The sequence below is a fragment of the Crotalus tigris genome, unplaced genomic scaffold, assembly GCF_016545835.1.
Source record: "Crotalus tigris isolate CLP2741 ecotype Arizona unplaced genomic scaffold, ASM1654583v1 scf7180000024514.4999324561:1519799, whole genome shotgun sequence".
In the NCBI taxonomy this organism is placed as follows: Eukaryota; Metazoa; Chordata; class Lepidosauria; order Squamata; family Viperidae; genus Crotalus; species Crotalus tigris.
Genome location: NW_024100687.1, coordinates 536,779 through 558,165, shown reverse-complemented (window position 1 = coordinate 558,165; position 21,387 = coordinate 536,779). Strand labels below are relative to the sequence as shown.

At 44.1% G+C, this 21,387-nt stretch overlaps 1 protein-coding gene across 3 annotated transcripts in view; it reads left to right on the top strand.

Moving 5' to 3' along the window:
* Positions 1 to 21,387, top strand: part of SH2B2 (SH2B adaptor protein 2) — an 81,755-nt gene that overhangs the window by 39,207 nt on the left and 21,161 nt on the right. For all 3 annotated transcript variants that reach the window (XM_039333988.1, XM_039333986.1, XM_039333987.1), the window contains 2 exons: positions 455 to 1,328; positions 11,611 to 11,712. In XM_039333988.1, the coding sequence (XP_039189922.1) occupies positions 455 to 1,328; positions 11,611 to 11,712 (976 nt within the window). The remainder of the gene's footprint in view (positions 1 to 454; positions 1,329 to 11,610; positions 11,713 to 21,387) is intronic.

Sequence of the window (21,387 nt, the reverse complement as noted above, 5' to 3'; positions counted from 1 at the left end):
GATGTTTTTCATCATCCCCCATAGCCCAGATTTGACGCTGAGCGACTACTACTAAGGAATTTCAAACCTTGTAAGACGTTATGACAGGTACCTCAATTTGAATGGCAATTATGTCAAAAAGTAATGTAATGTTGTAGTTTTTCTAATGTGCACAATAAAAGATCTGTATCTGCGAGTGTCTGTCATTGATAACCAAATGGAAGTTTACTTCCAAATTGTCTTCGTACATGCTAGTTGCCAAGCACCCAAATTTTAATCATGTGACTATGAGGATGTTGCAACAGTCATAAGTGTGAAAACCAGTCATAAGTCACTTTCTCAGTGCTGTTTTAATTTTAAATGGTCACTAAAGAAATGGTTGTAAGTCAAGGACTAACTGTATTTGAGAACAGGTAGATAGTTAGAGCTTCTCTCTCTCTCTCTCTCTCTCTCACCATCTTTCTCTTGATTGTAGGTGGAATGGAACAGTCATGAATGGTGATGCTCTTTGTCAAGAACCTCCCTCCCAGCTTCCTGACTGGCGGGAATTCTGCGAGCTCCATGCCCAGGCTGCTGCAGTGGACTTTGCTCAGAAATTCTGCCAGTTCCTGAAAGAAAATCCCCACTACGACACCCCTGGAGCCGAGACTTCCTTCTCTCATCATTTTGCAGCAAATTTCTTGGACATCTTCAGCCTGGAGGTCAACAGGGTGTTTGTGTCCAATTCCCCTACGAAATATAATATTGTCCCATTTGTGGGCCTTCAGAACTGCCACATGCCTTATGGACGGGATCTCTTGCCAAGGAAAGAGCAGACTTCCGTGGAGTCTCTAGATAGCATGGACCACACGCTCACCTCCAGCAGGTACTTAAGCCAAACCCAACAGGCTCAGGCAAGAAAAGTCTCCTCCTATGGCCAGTCCCGAAGCTCAGAAGATGTCTCTGTGCACAGTTCTTCTAAAACAAAATTCAAGAAAGGTTTTTCTCTGAGGAACATGAGCTTGTGCGTGGTGGATGGCATGAAGGAGATGTGGCATCGGCGGTCTTCTCCAGAGCCAGGCGCGGAAGCCATGCAAAGCAAACAGTCTGAGCGGGAACATTGTCCTCCGGGTAGCAAAGAACACAGCGAATCCAGAGAGAAATGGACCCACAAACTCTGGCTTTCAAAGGGGCAATCTTCTAAAGTGGATTTAGTGGACATTCAGAGAGAGGGAACCCTTCGCTACATGGTTGCTGATGACACAAACTGTGTGGGTAGCTCTCAGTGGCAAAAATGCCGTTTGCTGCTAAGGAAAGCAGTAAAGATAGAGGGGGAAAGGTTCCTTCTAGAGTTCTACGTTCCTCCTAAGGTAACCAGACTTCATTACTGAAGTTTTTGCATGCAGTTTTCCCTAGTAATTCATTTGTTTGCTGGTAGCCATAGAGAAGCCTGCAGATTAAAAGGCACAGAAACAGTGGATATTCAAACTCAGCCTCCATTTACAAGTGAAATTCAGGTGTTCCTTTTATCTGGTGTTTGCAGGAATATAAATCACTGTTTCAGCATTTGTAGGACTTGTTCATACCTAAATCAAGAACGATGGCAAAGAATCTCACATTATGGTTATACAGATGTGACATGTACTGTTACATGACATTTATGACCTTAGAGACACTGGCTCGACAACTGGGGGACATGTTCCAAATAATTTTATCACTTTGGATAACTTTTCAAAGCACCCCAACATCTAATATAGGTAGTCCTTGACTTACAACCACAACCGAGCCCAAATTTTCCATTGCTAAGCAAGACAGTTAAGTGAGTTTTACCCCATTTTATCACCTTTCCTTTACAGTGAATCACTGCAGCTGTTAACTTAGTAATGTGAAACTTTTACAACTTTAACATGACACCAGGACACTGCAACCATCATAAATATTATTACCCAGTTGCTAAATGTCTGAATTATGATCACATGACCATGGGGATGTTGCAACAGTCGTAAATGTGAAAACCAATCATAAGTCATTCTTTTCATAGCTGTTTTAACTTCAAGCTGTCATTAAACCGAAGGTTGTAAGTTGAGAACTACCTGTATTATATAGCTAAGTTAAGTATAAATTACAAAATAAGAGTTGTAATATAATATTAACATGTGGGCAACCTTTTCTACTTGTTTTTCTTCCATCCACACTTAAAAAAATAGATTGTGGGGAAATGTTTTGCTATTTCCGTATTTAAAATTAAGTAGGTCCTGATATATGTGGGTCAGATGATATGGTAGCTACTCCCATTTCAGTAACTCTATATCTTATATCTCCATCTGAGTACTCGTAATTGAGTTGTTCATTATTTCAGCACCTGTAAGGATTCTTGGATGACTTGACTATTCTGGGATAGATAATGCCAGACTTTGCTTTTTGGAGCCCCATATAGTCTTGGCAACTTCCAGTTTGTTGTCCGTGAAATTAGCAAACGCTGTGTCAGATGCTTCCTTCTCAAGCTGCTTTGGCGTGCAGCTCTTCCAGATGTCAATGTTCAAAAATAGTGCAGAGTGCAACCTGAGAGGTCTTGAGCTTCATGAGATGATTAGTGTTTATTTTTTTCTTTTTCTGTGAGCCATATGGACACTTTGTGTAGATCATGGATGATAGCTGAATACTTCTTTCATGATAAAATGGAGGGGTGGTTATTTCCCCCCCCCTCGGTTTCTTTATAGCAGTTCTGAATCTACTTTATTCTCATTCTTCACCACAGTTGTACAGGTAGTCCACGACTATCTGTACAGCTGAGCCCAAAATTTCTGTTGTTGTAACTCATTTCTTAAATGAATTTTGTCCCATTTTATGACCTTTCTTGCCATAGTTGTTTTAAGTCAGTGGTTCTCAACCTGTGGGTCGGGACCCCATTTGGGGTCGAACGACCATTTCACGGGGGTCGCCAAACAAGGCTGTCCACCATTTTTTCCCCTTTTCTTTGGCCACGCCCCTGGCACCCGGTGATATATAAGTGGTTGGGGGTCACCACAACATGGGGAACTGTATTATGGGGTCGCGGCATTAGAAAGGTTGAGAACCACTGTTTAAGTGAATCACTGCAATTGTTAAGTTAGTAACGTGGTTGTTAAGTGAATTTGCCTTCCCTATTGACTTTGCTTGTCAGGTCACAAAAGTGAACACGTGACTTTGGGACACAGCACAGGTCATAAACATGAACCAATTGCCAAGCATCTGAATTTTGATCACATGATCAGGGGATGTTGCAAAGATCATAACTGAAAAAACGGTCATAAGTTACATTTTTCAGTGCCGTTGTAACTTTGGAACTGTTGTAAATCAAGGACTACCTTTATATAGCTTGTTTGAAATATATGGCTCAGATAGGATAGCCTCCCTTATTAGCAATTTAATGTTGAATTCGAATCTTAACCTGGTTGATAAGGCTAGCTTTTTTCAGAAAAGCATACAGACTCCAGTATATACCAAGCCTTCTCAATCCAGATACTTTCCAGCCAACCTCTGGAATTTCCCATTAGCATTTAATCATGCTTGCTAGAAATTCTGGGGCTGTAGTACTAATCCATCTGGAGGTCATCAGGTTGGAAAAGATTAAACAGTCTGCTATCTGTTGGCAGAAAAGATGACTGTAGATCTCAAGAGCAAAATGAAACGAAGCAAAGAAAATCCCTAAATTGCAAGCAAAATTGTTCCATCACCTCCTTGCAGTGGCATGGAAGGAGGAAAGGAGACTAGAGAATATACGAGCTCAGGGCTCCCCTTGACTCATTCCTATGATGATTAAATAATTGTTGATTACTTTCAAATACATCTTCCTTGTATCTATGTAATTATATATACTGAATCAGATTATGGATCCATCAAGCGCAGTATTGACTAGGTGCTCTCCAGACTATTTCTGGCAAAAGTGAATTACAAAGAGCTAAATAATTTCCATTGGCATATCTAATGGGGGCCACCTGGGATCCTCTGCATGTAAAACCTGGACTTTCCCACTTGTTACAATAATCTGAGATAGTGTATTTGTGAACAGACTATTTGATGCATTCAGCCCAGTGATATCTGTTGCAATACTTGTAGGACTCCAAAGTATAAAGCAGAAGTTTTCTTAAGCTTTGCTACTTGAAATCCTTACTGTAGAAGCATTAAGCTAAATGTGCAAAGCAAGTACTCTCCTGTGGAATATGACTCTTTTTCGTTACGCAGTGGCTACTGGTAGATGAAAGCAAAATATTCCAGCCATTTCCCAGATTTACGCATATTTTTTATTTATTTATATCCCACCTGTAATTATTTTTATAAATAATTCAAGGCAGAAAACATAGACAATACTCCTTCCTTTTATTTTCCCCACAACAATAGCCCTATGACTTGGGTTGGGTTGCAGGAGAGTAGTTGAAACAAAGACACCCAGCTGGCTCTCATACTAAGGCAGGACTAGAATTCACAATCTCCTGGTTTCTAGCCTGGTGCCTTAACCACTAGACCATACCGGCTTTCAGCGGTGCTTCTGTTGAATTTTTTCTTATTTTGTTGTTTGCTTTCCTTGCCTTCCTTGTTTATGAATGAACTTGAATTTGTTATGGCTGTTCCCCCTCCCCCCAGTTTACTCTGGGCAGCTTACAAAATCATAATACACCATTTAAACAGCTAAAAGCATAAAAAATAAAACAGAATGTGACAGCCCTGACCAAAAACAACCTTAACAATAAAAATATCACAGGGAGCCCCACAAGTACATTAATTCCAGACCTCGGAAAAGAGTCAGGTCTTAAGTGTTTTCTGGAATCCCAGAAAAGTGGGCACCGTCCATATCTCTGGGATGATATGTTCCAGAGGGCAGGTCCAGGTCCCATAGAATGACAGACCTCAGTTGAGGGACCTGGGATGCACCGACTCTGTCCAAATATACAGGTGGGCAGAAACAGTTCAAGGTAGATGATCCCTCAGATAACCAAACCCTGTGCCATAAAGCAAGGGTCCTCAACCTTGACAACTTTAAGACTTGTGGACTTCAACTCCCAGACTTGTGGACTTCAACTTTGCTGGCTGAGGAATTCTGGAAGTTGAAGTCCACAAGTCTTAAAGTTGCCAAGGTTGAGCATCCCTGCCATAAAGAGCTTTATAGGTAACAACCAGCACTTTGAATTGCACCCAGAAGTTAACTGGCAGCCAATGCAGCTTGCATAGTTGTGGTGCCAAATAACCATAGTGTGAAGTTCCTATTACTGCTCATACTGCTGTATTTTGAGCCAGGCTGCAACTTCTAGAAGGTCTTCAGGGAAATCCCCATATACAGCAAATTACAATAGTTCAATTGTGAGACGACGGGGGGGGGGGGGGGGATGAGTGATTATATTCTTGCATAGCAATATGTCTGTGTACATACTCCCCCCTCTTAATGGATTGTTTCTTTTTAAAGACTTGGGAAGTGATTGATGAAGTAGCTTGTTTATTCTTCACTTTTCAGCTTGTGGCATCTCTCATATTTGTTCTCTTTTATACACCATATATGGCATTTTCCCTTCCTCCAAGTATTGCTCTGAGACTTGGAAAAAAATACAATATATTCTAGCAATTTATGTTGATACTAAGCAAATTGGGATTCAAGGTTCCTGGGAACCTTAAGCTAGTGAATTACAAAAAGTAATGAATTAAAATACTGCCATGCTTCTTTTTCTGCTATATTTTTGTTAAATTTTTTAAATATATGTATATAAAACTGGAAGGGGAACCTTCCTTCCCAAAAAAGAAAAAAGTCAGATGAATAAGCAAGGGATTTATAAGCATGATAAATTTTTCAATGCGTATATGAAGGCAACTGAATATACCATATACTATATCATTTAAAACCTGTTAATAAATACTCCATACTCCACAAAAAATATAAATAAAGGAGCCATGGACAACACAGTATGAATTCAAAATTTCAGCCTCAAAAAAATTATGATTCTCAATAAAGCCCACCCAATATTTGAAGCAAGAGAGGCTAACCTAAATTAATATAAGAGTGGGTGATAGTGAATAAGCTGAAGCTGAATCCTAGTACAGATGGTCCCATTTAGGCCAAAATTTCTGTTGCTAAGTGAGACAGTTGTTAAATGAGTTTTGCCCCATTTTACAACCTTTCTTGCCACAATTGTTAAATGAATCCCTGCAGTTGATAAGTTAGCAACATAGTTGTTAAATGAATCTGGCTTCCCCATTGACTCTGCATAAGACCCTGGACACTGCAACCATCGTTAATACATGCCAGTTGCCAAGCCTCTGAATTTTGATCATGTGACCAAGGGGAATGCTACAGCGGTTCTAAGTGTGAAAAATGGTCACAAGCCACTTTTTCAGTGCCATTGTAACTTTGAACTAAAGTTCAAACTAAAGTCACTAAATGAACTGTCATAAGTCAAGGACTATCTGCAGTGTATCGGGATTAAGGAACTGGAGGAATTGCCTGCTCTGCATGAGACTGCACTGCTTTTAAAGAAACAGGCCCTCAGTTTGGAGGTGCTTCAAGATCCATCATTGTTACTGAGTGCTCAGATCACCTGTGGTCATAAGCACTTACTTTCAAAGTAGGCTGCAGTGCCTTTTTATGGATATGGTTAGTTTGGCCATTCCTGCACTGGTAACCTCAAGATCAAATTATTTAATGTACTGCTTTTGAGACTGCGCCAAAAAGTACAACTGGTGCAGAATGTTGTGGCTAAGTTCTTTTCTGGAGCATCTTATTCTACATGTATTGCATTTGTGTGAAAAAAATTTCTGCCCTGGTTGCCAGTCTATTAACTAGATAGCTTAATGATGTGGGTCTAGTATGTAGAGCTTTAAACAATTAGGAATCGCATTATTTTTTAAAAGCCTTGGATTAAATCGGCCTCACAAGAATCTAGGACCTTCCCTGGGCGCCCTGATGCCAGAACTACAAATGGCTATTTAGTGAAATGTAGATCACTACATTTTGTGATAGATCCCAGCCTGTGTAACAGATTTCGCTCTGCGGTATATCACACCTCAACACTGACTTCATTAAAGTGTATTTTAAAAACCTGCATTTTTAGGTTAGCCTTTCCCAGCTTCCTCCTAAAACTTGTATGAAAATAGAGTATCTTTCTTTGGCTTTACCTTCTTATTGTTTTTATATGCTGTTTTTGTGATTACTGCAAACTGTTTTGGATTTTCTGTAACTATATACAAATATTTTCAATAACAGAAAAAAGCATCCTGGAAGGAAAATCTGGTTGGGTAGCATCCACAGTAGGACAATCCACACTGCAGTACTTAGTACTGATTTCACTTATTATTAATTAATATTAGAAGGAACTGGACAGCCATTTGTCCAAAATGGTATAGGGTTACCTGCCTGAGCAGGGGATTGGACTTGATGACCTCCAAGATCCCTTCCAACTTTATTACTACTACTACTACTTCTATTACTACTTCTACTACTACTACTACTACTACCCCAAGAAGCTTCTTCAGCTCTGACTGGATGGTGGGGAATGGAAAAATTTATACTTCTGCAGACAGCTGTTCATTTTCATTCTTTTAGTAAGTCATTAAAGCTACCTGGAGGCTTATCTGTATCTTCAGGGTCACCTGAGTAGTGCAAATGGATGTGGAGCCTTCTTGGAACTGTTGAAAGGACTGTGTTGTAGACTGGAGATAGATGATGTCATATCCCTTCCCCTCTGTTGAGAGAGGGCTGTTCAGTTTTGACATAGATGGTCTCTTTGACCCCTTTTATACCACTGTGGACCTTAAGTGGAAGGTTTGGGAATATCTAGAGCAGTGTTGGTGAACCTTTTAGAGACTGAGTGCCCCAAACCTGCCCCGCTCTGCCCCTGCTCCACCCTGCCCCCCCCCTTCATCCTGCTCACCCGCAGGGCCACCCACTACCTCCATGGCCTGCCGCAGATCGCCCAGGTGGCCCTGCAGCACTATGGCAGCCACGCCCTCCACCTGCGCCCGGCAGCATCGCCGCCCTGAGTCCCTTGGGATTGGGCGGCATATAAATTTTAGAAATAAATAAATAAATAAATCATCTGCGCGTGATGGGGTGCGAGGGTGGAATTTTGTCCCGGCTGCCATGGCCTTGGTTGTGCTGCTCCATGCAGGCCGCGCCCAGGGGCAACTCTCCTCTGGGGGGGGGCTGCTGGTGAGGAGAGGGCCGCAGGGGAGGCGGGGCTTGGGCGATGATGCACATGCCCACAGAAGAGGGCTCTGAGTGCCGCCTCTGGCATACATGCCATAGGTTCGCTACCACTGATCTAGAGTTTTGGGAATCTAACAAGAATTTTACTGCCAATAAACCACTGTCTCACATCACATTGTGCTTCTTGTTTAGAAGCAAATGAACAAGTGTGAAACACAGAATGTTGCATGCAAGCAGTTTCCAAGATCAAGAAAGTCTCATATTGCCAGTTGATTTAGAATGAATGTTGAGTTACATAAGTGTTATAAGGGCAGCTGTCAAAGGGAGACAATAAATGTTGACTTGGTAGCAGGACTTGATCAAAAGAATTTCCTATGTCCCAGAGTTGTTTCTGTTCCTTTTCTGCCCTGTACTTGTCAACTGTGGGTGTAGAGGAAGAACCAACCCTACAACTGGAGGGCTTTGATGCCACTGAGCCGTGAAGTGTGCTTCCTTTTTGGATTTGCAAGACTCTTGCTAGGCCAGCTGTCCAAGCAGCTGAGTGTAAAACACACCCTTGGCCGTAAGCAGTTTGAGGGTTGCAGCCTGGGTGAGTGGATAGAAATGCTGTGCTTGACAATCTTACATGAGCGCCTTCTTCATACTGTGGTGATCTCTGAAAATTGAGCCAAGGGGAATTTGCTAGTGTGAGCATACCGGACAAGAGTGCATGGAAAATCCCATTCAGGTGAACTCCTTTTATGGCGCCAAACAAGCGAGAGATCCTGTTTCCATTCCTCCCCTTCTGAGTCTTTCCTTACTGCCCAAGGAAAGCCAAGTTGTAGTTGGAAAGAGTGTTTTCTTCGGGCAGATTTAGGATAATTTTTAATTTGGCCTAGAAAATAAGTCTGTTTAAATATGTTCTTACATTGCCCTGCATTTTCATGGATATTAGAGAATTCTGTAGTAAACATGAATAAAGTCAATGATCAGTTAACAATTTAAAACCAGCAGAATAAGAGGGAGAAATTGCTTTGAAAATCAATAAAGGAGAATATTTGTAGCTCCTCTCTGAGCTTGGTTGTTTTCTTGCAGACATTTCATTACCCAAACTAGGTAACATCATCAGTGCTAGTGCAGGCTATTAGCACGGGGGGGGGGGTTTAACCTAGTTTGAGTAATGATACATCTACAAGAAAACAGCCAAGCTCAGGTTGCTTTGAATATGTATGGGTGAATATATAAGTATCAGTGTTCCCACAAAGATTAGGAGGTCAGTGCCATTTCTATTCTCTCTCAGGGGAGAATCCCAAAGCTGGGGCACCGTAGATGACCAGGCGGAGCCCGAGGGCAGGGTCAAATGCATCAACAGTCTGGAGTCCCTATACCCCCCCCCCCAAGAAAACTACTGTAAGTCAAGCCCCTCCTTGAATTCCGTTGACTTTACTGGCACCAATTTGACTTGACCATTAGTAGATCAGATTCTTGGATATAGGTAGTATGGAATAAACGCGTAGTGTTTTTGAGCTCTATCTTGGTTCCTGATTTCTTGTGCCTGACAGGCCCCATCACAGAGGAGTTACTCCATCAAAAATTCTTCCCTAACAAGCAACTGTCATTACATATAATCTTTTCTTCTGATACACTGTCCTTATCCTTGCCAACTGATCTCTACATTTTATTATTCAGGGTGCACAATTTCCTGCCACTTTTGGCTAGGAAATCAATACAGTAGGTATACTAAGCTTCCATTAGACTTAATTCACCGAAAATAGTTGGGAGGCAACAGTTCCTGTCTTTGCCTACTAAAGGGATATCATTACATTACAGCTGGACACTGTGGTCCTGAACACAATGTCAAAGATAAAATCATTCCTGCCCACAAAAAAGTTCTCACCTCTGCCTTGTAAGATGTGGGGACTTTTTCTCTAGTAACTCTAGTAAGAAGACAGAATGACCCTATTTAAAACACATGGTCAAATTGTATTGATTGAATATATTTAAAGAAAAAGTACAGTAGCTCTCAAGGATTAAGACCTAGCGCAGATGATATCAGTCCTTTGAGGTAGACCATGATAAGAAATCAACATCACAAGGAGTACTAGAACTCTGTTTTATTGATTATTTATTGATACTAATGCTGGCTGGGGAATTCTGGGAGTTGAAGTCAGCACATCTTCAAGTCGCCACGGTTGAGAAACACTGATGTAGGCAAAAACAACAGAATCTTGAAATCTGTTGTCCCCTCTGTCTCATACAAAAGAGTATCAAGGAGGGACAATCTTGAGTTTCTCTTCACATTGTTTTCCTGGGTTAAATTCATTTTCCTAGCAGCTGCCACCTACCTCCATACTCCTTTCCAGATTAAGATCTGATCCTGCACTTGTTTCTGGGAAATGGGATGTGTTGTATTCTTCCTATGGGAAAATAGCATGAGGTATGGTGTATAGGAACAACAGAGAAAAATTCCAACATTTTATAAATGTTAGTATATTTTAGAGGTTCATGTTCTTGCAGAGTTCTTGCACCAGTTCTGCCACAATGGATTATGGAATTTCTCATTCAAGCTAAAAAGCACAAAAGGGTGGAAATTATTGAACTAGAATAACATTTAGTGAATGCTGTCCCCTTTTCCTTAGGCCTTAACCTCTGGCCTAGTTAACTGATACGCTGATTTGACTTAACTGGCAATCTCCAGCATTAAGAAACATAATTATTTTGGGCATGAGAACAGAAAAACAATTAAGTGAGCAATTGTAACTGTTATAAACAATTATTAATGGCTACAATTTACTGCTATGATATTGAATAACATGGCAATATTGCTTCCTTTTTACACCGGATAAATATTTTGCCTTTATTTGTACCTCTTTGGAGACATCCTATTAAGAAAATCTCCCTGTTTGCCAGAATAAAAGAATTGCTTGTGTCTTCTGGGGCTCTTTGGCTCCAATCTCTTCAACCTTTTGTGCCTCGGACTTGCAGTTTACATTTCTTTTGTTTTAAAAAGTATATTATTCAAAGAACTTGACATGAAATTCCATTTGTGTGTATACTCTACCAGGAAGTGTATCATCTGAGCAGTCAGGTTCACTTTATTTATAACGGGCTTTTTTGTTTTTATTAAACCCTTTTACTTTAGCTTTCTTTGACTCTTAGCTTGCCTGGCTTTAATTATTAAAATAGAAAGGGAAAGTCATTGCATTCTGCTGATCCACATCAAAATTCTTTTTATTTTTGAAAGAAAGAAGTTGATAATACAACACAGTGCAGAGATATGAAAATTAAATTTATTAACTTCTATTTCCCACTGGATACCATGTTTTTAATTAAAAGCATTTGGAATTACTGAAAAGCACAAGGGAAGTGATGTGTTTGAATAATGGCACAGACTAGTATGACATTTGCATTCTTTTTAACTGCTTTGGTATGCTTCAGAGCAAACTGTTAGTTTTTGTCATTAGGTTTTTTTAAAATCTCTTTCTATCCATTTGGCCTTTCAGGCTTCCAAAGCAAAGGTCAGCATCCCTCTCTCAGCTATTATTGAAGTGCGCACAACTATGCCATTGGAGATGCCAGACAAGGATAACACCTTTGTGCTGAAGGTAAGACAGCATGGCCTGAAAAACATCCCGGATGTGCGTGTTCCATGTATTCTAAATGACACATTCTACAAACTAATACTAAGAGCATCGTGCAGATCCTGGTTGACTTAGGTGTGATGGGATTAAAACATATTGTGCAAAAGCTTCATAAATTGCAATAATGTTACTGTAGATCAAGTGATTCACATAGGAAATGCTATGGTGGCTGATTTTCAGTTGTGGGCTTTTCATCTTCCTGTAGAGTGGATTGATAACCACCAAGATTTGGACAGAGTCGACTTACAATTATTCATTTAGTGACCATTAACAATTACAATAGCACTGAAAAATGTGACCTATAACTAGTGACTTATAACTTGCCTTTACGACTGTCACAGTATCCCCATGGTCACATGATCAACATTTGGGTACTTAGCAACCGACATGTATTTATTACATTTGCAGCATCCTAATAATAATAATAAAGTTGGAAGGGACTTTGGAGGTCATCTAGTCCAACCCCCTGCTCAGGCAGGAAACCCTATACCATTTCAGACAAATGGCTGTCCAGTCTCTTCTTAAAAACTTCCAGTGTTGGAGCATTCATCACTTCTGGAGGCAGGTTGTTCCACTGGTTAATTGTTCTAGTGGAACAACCTGCCTCCAGAAGTGGTGAATGCTCCAACACTGGAAGTTTTTAAGAAGAGACTGGACAGCCATTCCTAGGGTCACATGATCACTATTTATGACCTTCCCAGATAGCTTCCAATAAGCAAAGTCAATGGGGGAAGCTGGATTTGCTTAACGACCACGTGATTCATTCAACAACTGCAGTGATTCGCTTAACAGCCATGGCAAAAAGGGTTGTAAGATTGGGCAAAACTCACTTAACAATAGATTTCCTTAGCCAGGGAAATTCTGGTCCCAATTGTGGTCATAAGTCAAGGGCGTTCTGAATATGCAATTCCAGCAAACCAAAGGGCTGCAAAACAGAGGAAGAAATGAGAGAATGTTTAGTTTTGAGTCTATAAGTTCTCCAGCACTGGAGATGGATAATCCACTAATGGGTTAACTTAATCCTCCTGCCCAATCAGATCAAGTCAGCCAAACTTGCCATGCCTGTCCTGGGCCTGATTGCCCCAGTTTTCGACTTGATCTTGTCCTGAACAGACGTGCAGGTTTGGCTCACAGGCAGGTAGATATCATTAGTGGATTATCCATGTTATTATCCATTTTATTATTAGACTAAGAACTCCCTTCCTTCTGAGTCCTCTGAGCAGCATTGGGACCAACGCTCCTCTAGAGGACCCATTGTCACTAATTCCCTTTGGGAATCAGCCTTCCAAATGGAGGACTCTATGGGGCTCTAAATCCCCCCCCTCCTCGTCAGGGAAGGGAGGCTTTCTTTCCCTTCTTCACTCCTTCCCCTCCCCGGAGGGGATGATCGGCCTGAGTCGCGGTCGCCATTTTGGCGACTACGTGGCCTCCCAAAACCTTGCTGATTGCAAGGGAGGGTGGGGGGTGGGGAAAAAAAGGACCTTTCCACCTATCTCTCCAGTTCTTCAATTCAATTAAAAGCTTCTTTTCAGACTTTGGGTGCCTTTCCTCAGCGAAGGCCTAGATCGAGACAGGGGCCCCTGCAGCCTGCGGCTGCCACCTTGGAGGGTTCGGCCTAGCCAAGACCAAATAAGGCCTCACGGAGGCCTCCTCGCCAAGGGCCTTCACTGATTTTAACAGCCAAGGTTACCGAGGGGGGGGGAATCCTCTCAGCTCATCCTTGGAATCTCCCCTCGTAGTAATTGGAATTTATCCTTCTATCCTTGCATAGGCCCAAGAGTTCTCTATTAGGCCTCCTGGTGTCTCAAACCCTGGTCACCTTGGGCTTGCTAACCACTACAGTAGTCCTAGTCTCTGACACTGTGCTGTTGCCACCTTTTATTTTGCTGGCCTAGCAACATAGCAAGCCCCACTAGCAGGCCGCAGTCCACTTCAGGTGGAAGCAAGAGCGACTGCAAGTAGAACCAGAGCTTTTTGAATACCACTGGTTCAGTGACCAGGGGGGGTGGTAGGGCAACCTAATCCCAGCCTTAGCCCTACAACCTTATCAGCCAATTGATCCCTTTCCCAGGTGCACCCTCTAGCGCACCTGAAGATTTCATACCAGCATGGAGGATAACACGGCATCCCAGGCCAGGGCCACCTCTCCTTCCTCCTCAGTCCAGAAAAGTCACAGATCTCCTTCCCAAGAGGCTGCTGGTGGGATCGCAGCCAAGGTCAAGCCCAAGGCTGCTGCTGGGGGAAAAACCTCCAAATTGGCTGAAAAACAGGCCAGCAGGAGACACCAGGCATTGGAAAAAGAGTTTGCAAAGGCTCAAAAACAGGCCAGGGCTGAGACTGCTCAGGCAGAGCCCACCTTTTCTGATCTTCCTCTAGGTCCCTCTTCCTCTCCTCAGGAGGTCTGGGCACCGGCAGAGCCTTCCACTTCTTATGACCAGGCCGAGGAGGTATCTGAGGCACAGGCCTTCAGGTCCCCCTATACCCCATGGGTCCCGCAGACCCCAAAGGCCACCTTTACACCCACAGCCGCGGGGCTCAGAGAGGAGGAACTCACCCTCTCATCCCTGGACGACAGGATCCAGACCTTGGTGGCTCAGGTTGTGGAGCGGGCCCTTACGGTCAGAACTCCATTGGTGCCCAGAGCGGAATCCGTGATTTCCATTCCCCTCTCGCGTCCGGTACATCACAGTCCTCGTGACCCTCCTTCTCCCTCCCATTCTTCTTTAAGCAGGGTCTCAGTGACCCTGGAGCAGGATCAGGCGCTCGACGCCTCATGGTCAGCGGAGGAGGAACCGGTCCCGGATCAGCCTCCGTTCGGAGGGCTATTTAATCCATCGCTTTTTCTTCCTCTGCTTCGCAAGGTTAGCTCGGTGCCACACGGAGGACCCAGCCGGCCCGCCCCAACAGCTCCCACAACAGATCCAGAGGCGGACCCCGTCTTCATTGAACTGGTGGTCACCCAACATCATGTTCCATGTCCAGCCTTGTTCCTCAAAGCAGTTAAGAAACAATGGGCTTCCCCGGGTACCTTCCCCCTTCCAGGTGATAATGACAGGAATTAGAGGAGGCGCTGAATGTATCCACAGTGGATGAGCCCCTGGCTCACCTGTTCTCCCCCTCAGCTATTTCGGGGGATATGGCCCTAAAATCTGAGGAACGCAAAGGGGAAATGACCTTTAGAAGGTCACACAAGGCGGCGGCGTGGTCCATCAGGGCATCCACATCAGCTTCCTTCTTCACCAGATCCGCCCTCATCTGGCTGCGCCAATCGCAGGCCAGGATCCCTGCGGACGATGCCCGCACACATCAGGACCTGAGCAAGCTAGTGGCCGCGACAGAATACACTTCTGATGCGACCTTGCACACCGCTCGGTTTTCTTCCAGATCCTTGGCATCCAATGTGATAGCCCGCCGCATGCTATGGCTAAGACACTGGCAGGCAGACGCCAAGGCCAAGTGGCGTCTGGCAGCAGCCCCTTACCAGGGCGGCAAATTATTTGGGGATGTCTTAGCCCCATACCTGTCAGAGAACAAGGATAAAAAGAAGATCCTGGCTCATATCACTAAGCGATCCGATAGGCGTCCTACCCCTTACAATCGCAGATAGACCTTCCGGCCTGCTTCTACCCCAGAAGCCATGCAACCTTCTCGGCCTTCACGCCCAGACAGGACCGTCCAGCTGACAGACCAGCCACATGGCCTAGGCAGCAATTCTAGTCCAAACAGCCCTTTCGAGGCAGGGGTCGCCCCTTCCGTAAGAAGTGACCCCCCCAGTGGTGCCTCCCATAGGGGGAAGGCTCTCCCTCTTCGCCACTCAGTGGGAGGCCACCACCACAGACGCCTGGGTCCTGGACACCATCCGCCACGGCCTGTCCTGGAATTCATATCCAATCCACCAAAAAGGTTCATTGCTTGTCCCCAATCAAAGAAGCCCCTAAGGAGAGGTCTCATGCAGGAGGCCATTCGTCACTTACTAGACATCAGAGCCATAGAACCGGTACTTGCGGACCAACGGGGGCATGGATTCTACTCCATCCTCTTCGTAGTCCCCAAAGCCTCGGAAGGATGGAGGGCAATCTTAGACCTAAAACTCCTGAACCTTTATTTGGCATACCGAAGGTTCAAAATGCAGACATTTCAGTCCATCCTAGGCAGCATCTGAAAGGGGGACTTTCTCACTTCAGTGGACCTTACAGAGGCATACCTCCACATTCCCATCAGCCCCAGCCACCGCCGGTTTCTCAGGTTCAACTATATGGGACATCATTACCAGTACAGGGCACTGCCATTCAGCCTGTCGTTGGCGCCAAGGGTCTTTTCCAAGGTCCTGGCAGTTCTGGCAGCACCCCTGAGATTGATGCCGGTTCAGGTGCAATGCTACCTGGACGACATCTTAATACAATCGTCCTCCCCGCAGAGGGCTCTGACAGGCCTGAGACTGGTGATCGGAGTCTTGCAGAGCCATGGGTTTTCAGTCAATTTCAAGAAAAGCCAGACAGTCCCATCGACCAGATTGCTCCACTTAGGAGCTGTCATAGACACGGTAGAATGTCAGGTTTATCTGTCTCAGGAACACAGGAGCAGTATACGGGATCTAGTTCTCAAGGTCTGCAGAGAGAAGACTCTGTCCCCGTCCGGGCTCTCCAAGCTCCTGAGAAAGATGATATTGTGCATCTCGATCGTCCCCTGGGCCAGATTACACTCGCGGCCCATCCAGTGGTGTCTGCTCCCCTATCAGAAGCAGGGAACAAGCACTTCCACCCCAAGAGGTAAGGATTCCACCACACATCTTACGCTCCCTCAGATGGTGGCTATCTCCAGCCATGACCAGAGGGCCTCTTTTCAAGGAGCCCAGGCGGCTCACGGTCATGACGGACGCCAGTCTGTTCGGCTGGGGAGCACACTTTCAGCCTCAATGGGTCCAAGGGAGGTGGTGTCGGGCGGACCTGAGACACAGAATCAACTGGCTGGAACTCAGGGCCATACACCTTGTCCTCCGCCACTTTCGCCACAGCATAGAGAAATAGCATGTACTCGTCCTTACGGACAACATGGCAGCAAAGGCCCATGTGAACAGACGGGGAGGCACCGGTCCCGGGCGCTCCTGGCCGAGGCTCAACAGCTGGGCTCCTGGGCAGAGACCAACCTCGCCTTGCTCAGGGCGGACCACATCTCGGAGGCAAACAAGAGGGCAGACTTCCTGAGCAGGTCAACCATGGACCACTCGGAATGGCGTCTGCACCCGAGGCTATTCAGGGAAATCACTCACAGATTCGGTCTTCCCATCATAGGCCTGTTTGTCTCCAGGGCAAACACGCAGCTCCCGTGGTTCCTCTTGCGGTTCCCAGTTCAGGGGGCAGAGGGAGTAGATGCTCTCCGGACCTCATGGCCAGACGGCCTACTCTATGGCTTTCCCCCCCTTCCCCTCCTCACAGCGGTCATCCGCAAGCTCCTACAGGAGAGGGCAGAGGTTCTCCTGGTAGCCCCTTACTGGCCGCGGAGACCTTGGTTCGCCGACCTTGTCGGCTTTTCTCAGTCACGCCCTTGGAAAATCCCTCCAGACAGGGTGTCACTGATCCAGGGGGACCTGATTCACCCGGACCCCCAATGGCTCCAGTTAGCTGTTTGGCACTTGAACGCAGGATCCTGAACCTCATCTACGAGGCCACATGGCAGAACTTTTGCTGGTGGTGTGCCGCTCGTCAAATTCCTTTATCGAGATTGTCCGTCCCTAACATTCTAGACTATTTGCTGAAGGGACTGAATAAGGGATTGGCACCTAGCACATTGCGTAGGCAGGTGGCGGCCCTCTCTACCTTGCTCTCTTGCGACAATGTTAGTTCCCTGGGGCAACACTCCTTGATCCGCTCCTTCATCAAGGGAGCTACAAATACCAAGCCACCTGTGGTTCACAGGTATCCCACATGGGAATTACCTAAGGTCCTTCAGGCTCTTACCAGGGCTCCCTTTGAGCCCCTCAGTTCATGCGACATGAGGTCCTTATCCCTCAAGGTTGCCTTCTTGGTGGCTATTACTTCAGCCCGGCGCATCTCTGAGATGGCGGCCTTCTCGGTCAGGAAGGATCTGTGTATCTTCCACCGGGATCGGGTCACTTTGCGCTTAGACCCCACCTTCGTTCCCAAAGTAAATTCTCTTTTTCATAGGACCCAGGACATAGTCCTTCTGCCCCAATTCGTCTCATGAGCTGGAACGGCGATGGCATTCTCTGGACGTCCGACGGGCTCTCCGTTACCACATTAAACGGACAGCCTCCTTCCGTAGCTCCAAGGCTCTTTTTGTCTCCTCATCTTTTTCCAAGGGTCAGAAGGTCTCAGCATCCACTATTGGTTGTTGGATAAGAGCTTGCATTGCGGGGGCATACCAGTCCAATTCCTTGCTGATTCCACCTCGTGTCACGGCCCACTCTACACGCAGTGCGGCCACCTCGGCGGCCTGGGCCATGCAGACTTCCATTGAGGAAGTATGTAAGGCAGCCATATGGTCTTCCCCATCACCGTTCATATGGCACTACAAACTGGACAGGTATGCTTCCGCCGAGGCATCCTTTGGCAGGAGAGTCCTCCAACAAGTGGTTCCTCGCGACACGGTTCCAAACTTGCCCACTTCCCTCCCGTAAGGACAGTGGGCTTTGGTATGTCCCATTAGTGGATTATCCATCTCCAGTGCTGGAGAAGGGGCGTTGTCTTACCTGAACGCCGTTTCTCAGCACAGAGATGGATAATCCACACCCACTCAATTAGGTCCTTAGGCCTAGGGTCTGTTCTGTGAGCCAACACGTCATGCTGTCAGTCAGTAGTTACGTCCTCGTCAAAAACTGGGGCAATCAGGCCCAGGACAGGCATGGCAAATTTGGGTGACTTGATCTGATTGGGCAGGAGGATTAAGTTAACCCATTAGTGGATTATCCATCTCCGTGCTGAGAAACAGCGTTCAGGTAAGACACGCCCCATCTCATTAGTTTCTGGAAGTTCTGCCCAACTGTTTCATATCAGCCATAATTCAGCAGAACCTAAACCCAGATCCCTGGATTGATCTTGGCAAGTGGCATTTCAGGTTGAATATTTAAGTACATTTGAATATCCCCAATCTTCCTTTTGTGAAGAGGTTTCTTTCCCATGGAAGGAGAAAAAAAAGTAGTTTTCTTCAGAGTGGGTGCTCTGTGTGTATCAGAAGACAGATGTATAGGCACTGTAGTCCACTTTCAGAATAAAATCTAGGAATGTCCTTCTTATAAGAACTTCTCTTCAGCCCCCTCTCTAAAGAAAAAAATGCCTATGCTTCTTAACCACAGGATTAGAAAGAACTCAGAGGTTTCTGGATTGTCTATGTCACTTGTATTGTCTTTACTTTTTTGCACTTGCACGGAATTACCGAATACATCACAAAGTTCATAAACTCCTATATGGAAAAACTATAGATGGCTCCCAAATGTAATGTAATCTGATGATTTTTCCTTTTTTCTAGATACTTATTTTATTTATTTTATTTTATTTTTTAATTTTATTTATTTTATTTTGGTTTTTTTTCTGTTACTTCTACTCAAAGGAACTCAGAGCATCTTATCTTTGCAACAATTTCCATGGCTATGGCTTTGGAAAGGGAAAGTGCTATTGGCTGCCTATGAAAACAAAAGGAAAATTTCCCATGTGTCCCAATCCACAATATTTAGAATGAAGTGGACTGTATCTCCAAAAAAGCATATAGGCTGTGATAAATTTGTTAATCATAACTTGCCAGAAGACTCTTGGCTTTTATTAATAAAGTCTCTCTCTCTCTCTCTCCCTCTCTCTCTCTCCTTCCCTCCTCCCTCCCTCCCTCTCCCCCCCCCTCTGTGTATGTATGTATGTGTAAGAGAGAGAGATGTATTCAGGCTGTGAGCCTCTACGCCTAGATCACAATACTACTTAATTTTAAAAACAGGAAATGCAGAGCTGTTTTCAAGCATTTGCCCAGCTCTCGCCCTTCTAGTTTATGCATTTTAATGAGCTTTCCTTTCCCCTTTTCATTAAAATTGCAATATTGCCTTATAAGCCCCGAACTAACAGGACTGAAAGGATGCCCTGTGGCCTTGGCTGTTGCCATAGCAACTGGCCTAGCTGCTGCCTGAGCAGTTTTCTGACAAATCAACAAACTTCCATCTGAGCTCCAGTTCCCAATTCAGGGAGAATAAAAGGGGCTTTTGTGAGGAGCAAGATCCTTGGTGTTTGCTTTGTCTTTAGAAATCTCTGGGCACTGGATTTAATTTCGTTTTCTGTTTTGGGAGCTTCTGAAAAAAACATGTTATGCTCTCTGTCTGAATTGTCTGGAATTCATAGAATAAAAGGTAGAGCCTTCCCCAAGCTGGTGCCCTCCAAATATGTTGGAATTTTATTTTCCATAATTCCCAATCTGTATTTCTTGCTGGCCAGGAATTTTGGGAACTGTTGTGCAACATATTTAGAGTGCATTAGGTTAGAAAAGGCTAATCTAGCAGAAAATGAAATTATTATATTTTTATTTCATCTTTCACATCTATCAATCCTAATTCCTACCAGCCTATCTAGTCTTAGGTGTCTGAAAAGTCAGTCTTTCCTCCTGTGTCCTTTTATCAATTAATTTAAGTCTGCTAAAATTCAAAGTAAAACATAACATAGTTTAAATAATTATTTGTATTATTATCATGAAATAGTCGAGTGGAAGCCAAACTGTAGGAAAAGAGGCATTGATTTCATTGCACATCCAGTTCCTGTGCTGGCAATTTATTTGTTTTTAATTCTGCAGAGTTGTAAAGGACAACAGTATCAGTTAATTCAGCCCTCAATGTTAATTAACATTGACACTGATCCAAGCAAACAGTTCTTCTGGAGCTGATGCATTAATTAACTCGAGGACATCATTGCTACTGAATATTTTTCATATCTTTTGTTTTGTCCATGTATACAGCAAGTTTATAAAATAGAAAAGAATGGATAAATTTAGTCTGTAAGAGAAGAATGCTGAATGGACATGTTAATAGATAGCTCCTAGTTTCTCTTAGCTTTGACCACCATATCTCGCTGCAAAAATCTGAATGACCATTGCAAGAAAGCAAAGAGGTACCTAAAATTATAAACATTCTTGCTATCTGGTGATTGTATTTTTGCAGCCTGTATCTATTAGCCATATATTATTTATGCTGAAATTTCCAGGTACAGTTGTAAATCCTCTCTTAAGTGTCTGTAGAAAAGCACCTTGTAAAAAGAAAGTTAGTACTACATATTTCTTTGCCTGCTAATTGTCTTTCTGTTTGCAAAGAAGTTCTAGCGTCAGGGAGATTTCACGTGCTCTTCCATTTGCAATCCAAAATGGTACATGCTATTTTATCATCTCTTATGGCTCAGTTGTTTCTCAATCTCAGCCATTTTAAGATGTGTAGACTTCATCTGAGTTGCTGAGGTTGAGAAATACTGTTCTATGCATAAAAGGTGGCAAATACAGTGGTTGTTAAAGACAGCCCAGATTGAAATCCAATAAAGCTCATTGAACAATCTAGGATAAGTAACCTACCTCATAACTCAGCCCCCTCACAATGTCATTTTGCAATGAACATGGATAGTTATATGTTACTTTGAATAAAATCTGAATAGAAATGTGGTTGTT